General features: G+C 50.5%; 1 protein-coding gene across 1 annotated transcript; it reads left to right on the top strand.

The window, feature by feature from the left end:
* Positions 1 to 213: 213 nt before the first annotated feature.
* On the top strand, positions 214 to 6,396 carry COMMD4 (COMM domain containing 4). The gene is made up of 8 exons (XM_060618025.3): positions 214 to 337; positions 4,294 to 4,365; positions 4,601 to 4,666; positions 4,828 to 4,867; positions 5,168 to 5,287; positions 5,431 to 5,511; positions 5,839 to 6,015; positions 6,104 to 6,396. Exons 1-8 carry the CDS (start codon positions 335 to 337, stop codon positions 6,142 to 6,144), a joined length of 600 nt encoding a protein of 199 aa, XP_060474008.3. The 5' UTR covers positions 214 to 334; the 3' UTR covers positions 6,145 to 6,396.
* The last annotated feature ends 4,685 nt before the right edge of the window (positions 6,397 to 11,081 follow it).

Below are 11,081 nucleotides of genomic sequence, written 5' to 3'. Positions count from 1 at the left end.
CCCCCCCCCCCCCCCCCCCCCCCCGCCTTCTCAAGAGTATCATCGCAAGTGCCAAAAAGGGCTCCCGGACTCCTGCTCTCTTAAGCTGAACACATTCAATGGCTCCCTGTCCCTCTCTTCTAGCTAAACTGGGAGCCGGCGCCGGGCAGTTCCGGGAAGAGGTTCCGGGGAGACACGGAACTCGTCGCCAGCCCCCTGCAGCTCCGGACACGCAGACGCGCGCCCGTCCCCGCCCCCGCCCCCGCCCGCAGAGGCCCCGCCCCGCGTCACGTGAGCGCCGCGTCAGCTGACCAGAAGCGCCGGGAGGAGAAAGGCCGGGCGGCTTTCTGGCGCGATGGTGAGGGCCGCGGGGTGTCGGGAGGCGGGGCCCCGGGGCGGGCGTGCGGGCAGGCGGGCCCCCGAGTCTCGTGGCTGCGGCCGCGGGCGGACGTCAGGACCGGCAGGTGGAGACGGCCCCGGCCCCTCGGCAGACACCTGGGTGCGGTCGTGAGGGCCGAGCGTCCGGCTGGCAGGGCGGGCTGGCTGGGCGGGCGGGCGCCCTGAGGACTTGGTGTCCCGGGTGCTTCCTCCGCGGAAAGGAAGGGCCCGCACCCCCCGGACAGGAACTGGGCTTGCCTGCGGCGGGAGATGCCCGCTTCCCGGCCCTCCTGTGAGACCTGGAGAATAATTTGCTTGGAATTAGGCTGAGTCTTACGCACTGTTAGGAAGCCCCTTCGCCCTTCCCAGAACCAGACAGGACTAGACGTGGGATTGAGGCTTCTCAACTCCTCCATCCATTCATTCCTTCGACAGACTTCGAGTGGCTACTCTGTACCAGGCAGGGTGCCAGGCGCTGAGACTTCAGCTGCAGGGGGCCTGAATTGGCGGTCATAGGACTTGAGGGGACGGGACCTAACGTGTGTAGTGTTAGGAAGGCTTCCTGAGCCTGACAGCAACCTGAGGAGGCGGGGGCAGGGAAGAAAGCTGGCTGGCTGCAGTGCAGTTTGTGTACCAGAGGTTAGGAAGCTTTGCGGGTGGGGGCTGTATCTTCAGACAGAGAACAGCATGTTTAAAGACTTCAGGGGAGAGAGAGCAGGGCTCCCTAGGTAGACGCACTTCACCTATCTGGAAGGGGACCAACTGGAGGTTAGTGAAACATGAGGCTCAACAGGTAAGCAAAGACCATATCTTGCTGGGTCTTGAGAGCTGGGAAAGGAGTTTACTTTAAGAAGAGAGCACTGAGAAGCTAGGAAGATCCTTTCCAGCAGAAATTAGAGATACTTTCCAATTTTCGGCTGACTTGTGGTGGGAGCAGGAGGGGAGCAGAGGGCCCCAGTTAGGGCAGCAGACCCCCCAGGAAATGGTGGTGACCTGAGTTAGGGCGGAGAGAGTGGAGAAATCATCAGGGCCTAAGGACCAGAGGCTTGAGGGAAAAGGGAGAGGCAGGTGTCGGCTTGGTTCCCAGGTGGCCGTGCCCAGTGGGATGGGAAACCCAGGAAGGGGAGCAGGCTTCAGTGGGAAGAGCACAAGTTATTTTGCCAGGCGCTGTGGGAGGTGTCTGTGGGCCACCAGGTGCAGCTGGGAGAAGACCATCTAGATTTCAGGGGCTAAAGCTCAGAAGAGAATCTACAGTGCAGTTATAAATTTAGGAGTCATCAGCACCAAGATGATCACGGTAACCCTAAAAACAAGTAACCTGAGTGATGTGAGTTGGGAAGAGAGGACCTAGAGCAGAACCTTGAGAAATGCCAGCATTTTAAGAAACGAACGCAAGAAACACGTTCTTGTAGTAAAAAAATGTAAATAATACAGAGATGGTGGAAGACTTCTGCGGGTAGAAGTCAGGGGCCCATGAACTTAGGAGAAATCTCACATCTTAATTTTCACTAACTTCAAACTGAAATTCAGCATTGCCTTCAATCATGAATGTTGGCAATAAACCCCAATATTAGCACCTCTGACTTTGTCACCAATAGAAATGAGAGATATCTGCCTATCACATTACAGTTGTTGACATTGTTCATGTATGTATGTATGTTCATTTGTAAATTACAGTGGATATCAGACTTGAAACATACACTACATCGCCAATTTATTTGAAGATTTTGATAACTTAGTTTCCTTTGCAATCCTGTGTATTTTATGCATTTAAAAACATTGTTTTGAGGGGCACCTGGGTGGCTCAGTCGGTTAAGCCTCCAACTTTGGCTCAGGTCATGATCTCTCGGTTCATGGGTTCACGGGTCCAAGCCCCATGTCAGGCTCTGTGCTGACAGCTCAGAGCCTGGAGCCTGCTTTGGATTCAGTGTCTCCCTCTCTCTCTGCCCCTCCCCACTCATGCTCTGTCTCTCTCTCTCAAAAATTAACATTTTAAAAATTAAAAATAAAAACATTGTTTTGAGAAAGGCCTGTAGGTTTTGCCAGATGCCAAATGAGTCTATGGCACCAAAATGTTAAAAACCCCTGAAATAGAGACTAGTGCAAGCCTGTCACTGTCCTTAACACCCCATCACCTCACCAACTGGTCCAGGCTCCTGCCCCAGAGTAATGACAGCAGGTGATGTGCAGAGATCACTATTTGGGGGCAGGGGGAGGAGGGTGAGCCAGCGAATGAGACCAAGGCCAGGACCGGGAGAAGTCCAGAAGAGTATGCTGTTTCACCAGGAAGGACGGGTTTGTGTCAGATGTCACTGAGGAGTTGAGGAAGAGGAAGGCCAGATTTAGTGACAGTCATTTGTGACCATGGCTATGGGACTTCACTGGAGGCCCATATAGAAGCACCAGTGCAGTAGGGTCAGGTGAAGAGGAGCAAGAGGGTTGGAGGTTGAAGGGTCGTGGAGCAGGTCTGAAGTGTCTGAGAAGGTGACTGGGGGGGCCAAGTAGAGGACATGGTGTTTCCAGGCTGCCTGAGGGTCCAGTGGGATCAGGAGAACATGGGTTTGCGGTGTCCTCAGTTTATGCGGTTTTGTTCCCAGCAGCAGGAAGCTGCCCACAGGTAAGAGGCATGGAAAGATGGACGTGGATGTTGCTGTGCACTAGACTCCTGCCAGGCGGACAGGAGCTGGTCTGGGGAATGGAGGGTATGGGCAAGATGTGGTTGACAGGGTGGGTTTGCATTCTAGCAAGAGACAGACCTCAAATAGATAATAAAACCTGTCTGCTGTGATAAATGCTGTGGAGATCAAGAAAGAAGGATAGAGCAATGCCTTGGGTGGCTCAGTTGGTTAAGCGCCTGACTTGATTTTGGCTCAGGTCATGATCTCACAGTTCCTGAGTTTGAGCCCCACGTCGGGCTCCATGCTGAGAGCGCAAAGCCTGCTTGGGATTCTCTGTCTCCCTGTCTTCCCCTCCCCGACTCATGCCCCCCCTTCACAAAAATAAATAAATATTAAAACAAAATAATAAAAAGGATAGGGGCTAGAGTATGATGGAGAAGAGGTATTTTATTTATTTGTTTGTTTGTTTTAAGTTTATTTATTTTGAGAGAGAGAGCACGAGCAGGAAGGGGCAGAGAGAGAGAGAGGGAGACAGAATTCCAAGCAGGCTCCACAATGCCACAGAGCCTGAGGGGGGGCTCAAACTCAGAAACCATGAGATCATGAATGACCTGAGCCGAAATCAAGAGTCAGACGCTTAGCTGACTGAGCTACCTGGGAGCCCCAACTATTTTATTAACAGCTTAACTGAAGTAAAGTCAATAATATACATCTGTAAATGTACAGTTCAATAAGTTTCAACACGTATATGTTCCTGAAAACTTTACCACAATCAAGATCACTGGGGCACTGGCCCCCAGAATTTCCTTGTGTAAGGGGCTGTTTTAGAAAGTATGGTCAGAGAATGCCCATTTGAGCAGAGACCTGAATGAAAGATGAGAGAGCAGGGTGTGCAGAGGGGGTGGCAAGGACACGGGAGAGTGCCCATTGTAACAGGAGTAGCAGGGAGGCCAGCGTGGCTGGAGCTGGAGAAGGGAAAGAGGAGGAAGTGAGAGGTCATGACGCCCTGACAAGGACTTTGTTCTATGCTGTACACCCAGCACTTAGAGCAGGATCTGCCACAGAGAAGTTTGCCACAGTCACTGCTGAGCACATAAACACCCAGGACAGGGATCAGAACTAGGCTTGGTGGTGGGTGGGGTCAGTGAGAGGGTTCCCTAAATGGCCTGGTAATCGGAGAGAACAAGTGGCCAGACGGCATCCATCTTGGACAGGGAGCAGGGGTCCCTAAAGAACAGAATGTGGGAGACACCTGGCCACACCTCGGCACCCCTCCACCCCCCGCCCCAGCCTGACCACCTGCCTCACTCTTGTGCAGAGGTTCCGGTTCTGCGGTGATCTGGACTGTCCTGACTGGGTCCTGGCGGAGATCAGCACGCTGGCCAAGATTGTTGAGTGCATGGGATCTTTTTGAGGGTGGGAAGAGCAGGGATGGGGGATGGGGGCTTTGGGGATGAAGGGTGGTGAGGTCACTCGGAGGTTGGGGCCTCGGTGCCCTCAGCTTGTCCTAGCCTGCTATATGACTCTGATCATGTGGCCAGCCGTCTCTGAGCCTGCCTCCCCCCCCCCCCAGCATGGAGGGGTGAGGTGGGACACTTTGACTAATGCAAGGCCTTCCCCTCCAGTCCTCCGTGAAGCTGAGGCTGCTGTGTAGCCAGGTGCTGAAGGAACTCCTGGGACAGGGGATTGACGTGAGTGCCGGGCCCAGCACCCCACTGTCCCATGAGCCTTGACCTCTACTGCCCTGAAAGTGCACCAGACCCAGGGAGGCGGGTGATCAGGACCCTGGCTGGGGTGCAAGAGGCTGGTGAGCAGGGGTCTGGCACTCCCTGAGGGCCTCCTTTCCCCCTAGTATGAGAAGATCCTGAAGCTCACCGCCGATGCCAGGTTTGGTGAGTACCCCACTGTGTCCACAGATGTTTGGGCCACTCTAGGTACTCGGCCTGGGGGTTAGCACAGAGGCCCCTCCTCCCAGCAGTCTGCCCTGATGCACTTGCCTCAGCAGAGGCGCATGGAGGAAAGGTGTTGACATCCCCCCCGCTCGCCAGTGTCCTCTTCCACTTCCTGGTGAAGCACTAACAGTGCTCATGGGCTCAAGCAGGCCCAGGGGCTCTGAGCTGAAGATAGTAGGGCAACAAGGAGCTGGCCGAGGCCACAGTGACACCCCCTACCCCACCCATGGGTCCTCCCAGAGTCGGGCGATGTCAAGGCCACGGTGGCAGTGCTGAGTTTCATCCTCTCCAGTGCGGCCAAGCACAGCGTAGATGGCGAGTCCTTGTCCAGCGAACTGCAGCAGCTGGGGCTGCCCAAAGGTATGGGTGTGCAGGCGGCGGGCAGGTAACCTGTGTGCCAGGGGCTGCTGGGCAGCAGGCGGGGCCGGGTGGCCCTGAGAGGTGCCCTGTGAGCAGTCTGAGCCCCTACCTGCTACTTCAGGGGACCTCTATTCTGCCCCCAGAGCACGCGGCCAGCCTCTGTCGCTGTTATGAGGAGAAGCAGAGTCCCCTACAAGAGCACCTGCGGGCCTGCAGCCTGCGTGGTGAGTGTGGGGGGGTGGGGTCTGGCTTCCATTCTAGAAGGTGCATGCTGCCCGAGAGGTGCTTGACCTCAGGAAGGAGACTTGACCCTGGTCACATGTGGAGGAGTTACAGAGCCCAGGACTCCTGACTCCAGCCCAGATTTCTTTCCTCTGAGATCTGCTGTGGATAATCTAGCTTCTGATTGTGGCGTGTCTGCCCTGGGTCAGAGGGATGAGAGCTTCTCAGAGATCACGCAGCTTTGAAGGGTTGAGAGATGACCCCGGTGCGGGCTAAGGGCTGTGTGGCTCACCAGCCTGTGATCCTGAGAGCCCCACCCCACCCCGCAGTGAATAGGCTGGCGGGTGTGGGCTGGCGCGTGGACTACACCCTGAGCTCCAGCCTGCTTCGGTCCGTGGAAGAGCCCATGGTGCATCTGAGGCTGGAGGTGGCAGCTGCCTCGGGTGCCCCGGCCCAGCCTGTGGCCATGTCCCTCTCAGCAGACAAGTTCCAGGTCCTCCTGGCAGGTGAGACTCAGCTGTACCCGGAGGGGGAAGGGCCCCTCCCAGATCCCACCCCAGTGCTGCCCACCTACCCCCCGCCTTCCTCCCGCAGAACTGAAGCAGGCTCAGACCCTGATGAGCTCCCTAGGCTGAGGAGAATGGTGTTTGGGGCCCCTGTGGAGCCACCTTGCCCATGTCGAGTTGCTGCCCCCCAAACTCTTGAGGGGTGGCTCCAGCTCCAGGACCCTGGAGGCCTGGCCTCCCAGATCTCTGGCTTGCCAGGTTACCACTTGAGAATTCAGCATAAGGATTCTGAGGATTTTTCCAGCATTGCCCTCCCTCCCCCACGAGAGGCACTTGTCAACAGTTTTCACAAGCAGGAAGAATAAACAGAAGTGTAAAGGAGTGTGTGCACAGGTTTCTTTTTGGGTTCAAATGAAGGGTTTTTGTGAGAGAAGCCAAGCAACATACAGATGTCCCCGGCCCGTCACTCTTTTTCTATCTGCTGGTTGAGGCAGGTCAGGGACGAGGCAGAACAAGGACCAAAATGAAACAGCTTGTCGGTACACCAGAAAATCAGGGTTCTGGTTCCTAGTCCCATGACACTCGTGGCACTGCCCTCTCAGGCTGGCAGCAAGCACGTGGCCATAGTGCCAGATGCCCCAAAGAGAGAAAGGAGAGAGCCCTGCTCTTCCTGCTGTGTCCATTTAGAAGAGAGGAAGACTGCACCCCCTCAAACCACTCATTGTCAAGAGGAGTGGGGTAGGGACTGAATGTATGTGTCCCCCCCCCCCCCAGATGAAGCCTTAACTGCCCAATTAGATGGTTTTAGGAGATGGGGCCTTTGTAGAGTGATTAGGTTTAGATGAGGTCATGAGAGTGGGACCTTCATGATGGGATTAGGAAAGACAGAGGGACTCTCTCCACAAACATGTACTGAGAAAAGGCCACATGAGAACAGCAAAGCAGGAGAAGGCCCACCAAGAACCAAATCTTCTGGCTCCTTGATCTCAGACTTCCCAGCCTCTGGAACATGAGAATTAAATGTGGTTTGAGCCACCCAGTTTGTATTTTATTACAGCACCTTAAGCCTAAAACATCTTAGGGTGCAGGAAAGCCATCAAAGAATAGTCCTGTCAAAAGGAGCCAGCATGTCCCACTGGCCAAAGATGGTTCCATTTAAGCATCAGAAAGTTTAAGGACCGACTCCACTCCTGACTTCTGCTTCTGGGAAAATGGAACATTTTTTCCTCCCACTAAGTAGAGCTGAAAACCTTGGACATTACTTACGAAACAAACCTAAGACTCTAAAAGGTGGAGAGAAGGCAGACTGGCTAGGACCATCAGGAACTGAAGGATCACAGCAGAGTAGATCTTAGATTTGCTTTGTGTGTCCCGCCTGGAGGCGGGAGACTGGCAGCCTGGGACACACCAGCACACCGAAAACCCTGACAAGCATCCTCTCTTGAGCCAAAGGACCGGGAAAGGGGCCAACCAACAAGACGGGAAACTACAGATACTCACTGCTGGCCTCCAGTCACAGCACAGAGAAACTGCAGTCCCTTTTCCACCCCTGCGCCGCTCCCCCCACCCCCCCCCCCCCCCGCAGAGGCTGAGTGGGTGCCTAGATTCCCACCCCACATGGCAACAAGGAAGTGGCATTCCCTCCTCCTTTCCTCACTGGTGCTGTGTCTGGGGAGCCCTGCTAAAAAAGAGGATCTAAATAAGATCCAGAGTCTCAATACCCCAAATGTCCAGGATTTAAAAAAAAAAAGCCAAGAACCAAGAAACTTTCAGTTTGAATGAGAAAAGACAACAGATGCCAACACCAAGAAAATACAGACTTGTATGCCAAAGATTTTATTTTTTTTTTATGTTTTTATTTATTTATTTTGAGAGAGCATGTGAACAGAGGGAGGGCCAGAGAGAGAATCCCAAGCAGGCTCCATGCTGGCAGCACAGAGCCCAACACGGGGCTTGATCCCACAAACCATGAGATCATGACCTGAGCCAAAATCAAGAGTCTGACACCCAACCAACTGAGCCACCCAGGTGCCTTTACGCCAAGAACTTAAATTTTTTATTTTTTTGTTTAAAAAATTTTTAACATATCCATTTTTTTTGACAGAGACAAGAGTGTGAGTGGGGGAGGGGCAGAGAGTGAGGGAGACACAAAATACGAAGCAGGCTCCAGGCTCTGAGCTGTCAGCACAGAGCCTGATGTGGGGCTCAAATTCACAAACCTGAACCAAAGTCAGCCCCTTAACCAACTGAGCCACCCAGGTGCACCTCTGCCAAGGATTTTAAAGCAGCCAATGTAAAAATGCCTCAAGTCTTAATAGAAGATACAAGGAGCCAGATATAAGTTTTAGAACTGAAATCTGTAGTAATCAAAGTGAGAAATCAATAGATGGACTTCGAAGAAAGAATCCATGGATTTGAAGATAAATCCTAGAAATTATCCAATCTGAACAACAGAAGATAATTTGGAAAATAAGCACACAGAAACCAATAAAACAGAGTCTCGGACCTGCAGGACCATAACATAAGCTCTAATATTCATGCCTTCAGAGTCTCAGAACATGAGGAGAAAGAGGCTAGGACAGAAAAAAAAATATGCAAAGAAATAATAGCTGAAAATCTCCCCAACATGGCGAAAGTTCCCTAAACCTACAGAGTCCAGAAGCTGAATGAATCCCGTATGGGTTGGACCCAAAGAAATCCATGTTGACCTACATCATACAATCAAACTTCTGCAAGCTAAAGAAGAGAAAAAAAAATCTTGAAAGCAGCAAGAGAGAAATGACACTTTACCTTATGGGGGGAGAAACTGTTCGAATGATTGTGGACTTCTCACCAGAAACCATAGAGGCCAAGTGGAAGAAGCACATTTTTCAGGCCCTGAAAGAAAATTTCAACCGAGAAGTCTATATTCAGCAAAAATCACCTCGAGAGTAAAGGGGGAAATCAAGATATTCTCCGATGAAGGGTAACTAATATAAGTTGTCACCAGCAGACCTAGAAATAAAAAGGCGAAAGGAGGATCTCTAATCAGAAGGGAAATGATGAAGGAATCTTGGAACATCGGGGAGTAAGAGCAATGGAAGGAGTAAAACTATGGATACGGTTAGACTTGAGCATTTTCGGTTCCATTTGACAGTTGAAGCAAAACGTGGAACACTGATGGATGTGGTTTTCAGAGTATGTAGAGGGAATATTTCAGGTTATTATAAACAGGAGAGGGTAAGGGGAGGTAAGGTTTCTACACGGCACTTAGACAAAGCGTCGATACCAGTGAACCATGACAAATACGTGTATCGTATCTAGAACAACTACTTCAGAGGCTGTGCGATGTAATATACTCAAAAGCAACACCAAGTCAAAGTGGAATTCGAAACATTCAAGTGGCCCACGGGAGAGAAAGAAGAAGACAAAAATGGAAAAATCGAATAAACAAAAAGTGGCAAAAAGTCGCAAGGAAGTTCAAAGTCTCCTGAAACGTTTAATATAAGCTTGATTTCCCAGGTAGCATTCCATCCTCAGTGGGGTCACAGAATCCCACAGGTACTTCTCTCATGGCCTTATAACATGGATTGTAATTTTGTGTTTAGTCATTTGCCTCTTTTATCATTCTGAGTTTGTTAAGGATGGGAATTGTATTCCCATGTTTGTATAGCCCCAGTGCCTAATAAAGTACTCCTCCAATAGATGGGGGAAAAGATAAAGACTTGAACGGATTTAAAGATGTTGAATGTAAAAAAATCCTTGAGTCTGTAATAGAAGAGTCTATAAAAGACGCAGTCCGTCCCCCCAAAAGCCAAATCAGTCCTGATTTGTCACCATTGGATGTTATTGGACCAATTTTTTAGCCTGAAAATTGATAGTTAAAGGGAAAGAATTCAGATCTCTCCTGTGTTTTTAGCATTTCAGGATAACCAGATAACCTTAGTCAATGAGGTCCAGCTCTTTACAGGAGATTTCTAGCTGAGGTAGAAGGAATGACAGAAAAACACCATTTTGTGATTCCCAATTAAATACTTGATTGAAGCAAGGATCATCAAGGATAATAAAGCCATAAAGTGAAATGTTTATGTGATGTGAAACTGGTTATTTTGTGGTGCTAAAGAATCCCCTCCCATAAACAACCCAACCTCCTCAGTTGGTAAATTGTTGAAAACACTGGCCCAGTTACACAGTGGAATACTACTCAGAAAAGAAAAGAAAAGAACTGATAATCCTAATGACACAGATGGATCTCAAATGTACTATGCTAAGGGGCACCTCGCTGGCTCAGTTGGTGGACCTTGTGATTCTTGACCTCAGGGTAGTGAGTTCCAGCCCCATGTTGCACGTAGAGCCTACTTAAAAATGAAGTAAAAATATTTTTAAAATGCATTATGCTAAAAAACCAGACTCAAAAGACTACCTACTGAAGATTCCATTTATATGGTGTTATGGAGAAGGCAAAAACTATAGGGACAGAAAACAGATCAGTGGTTGCCAGCAGATGGGGTGGAAGTGTTGACCAATAAGGTGTATAGGCAAATTTGGGGTGATGGAAATGTGTTATCTTTTGACTGTCGTGATGGTTATGTGAGTGTATGTATTTGTCAAAACTCACACTTTAATAGGGTGAATTTTACTATATATAAATTATACCTTAATTTAAACAAAATAACCAACAAATAAATCACCCCGTAGATTTCTTAGTGGGCACAAGGTGTGACACATACCTTTACAAAGCAGAGGTCTGGTGACCACCTCACCTGTGATCAATTTCAGCTGCACTAAAATGGGACAACCAGATGTTGGGTGCCTCCTAATGTGAAGCAATTTTGGAGTACAGAGCAACACCTAAGAGAGATCTAAGAAAACGTTCAGACAAATCCAGAATATGATGGGGCATCTCAACTGGCTTAGACTCCAGGAAGATCAAAAAAGAAAAAGAAAAAAGGGTGAGGTGGGTGGAAGAGGGTGGTTCAGTCAAGATCAAAAATGATTAAAGCTGGCCGCCTGGGTGGCTCAGTCAGTTAAGCGTCCAACTCTTGTTTTCCGCTCAGGTCATGATCTCGAAGATCGTGAGTTTGAGT

This window comes from Panthera onca, chromosome B3 (genome assembly GCF_046562875.1).
Source record: "Panthera onca isolate mPanOnc1 chromosome B3, mPanOnc1 haplotype 2, whole genome shotgun sequence".
Lineage (NCBI taxonomy): Eukaryota > Metazoa > Chordata > Mammalia > Carnivora > Felidae > Panthera > Panthera onca.
The sequence above is the reverse complement of the archived record's forward strand: the minus strand, read 5'-3'. Positions and strand labels throughout refer to the sequence as shown.

What these genes read in the sequence shown, in the direction of transcription:
- COMMD4 (XM_060618025.3), top strand. An exon ending in GCAGCTGGGGCTGCCCAAAG is followed by an intron (nt 5,288 to 5,430) that starts GTATGGGTGTGC and finishes TTCTGCCCCCAG; the next exon opens with AGCACGCGGCCAGCCTCTGT. An exon ending in GTTCCAGGTCCTCCTGGCAG is followed by an intron (nt 6,016 to 6,103) that starts GTGAGACTCAGC and finishes TTCCTCCCGCAG; the next exon opens with AACTGAAGCAGGCTCAGACC.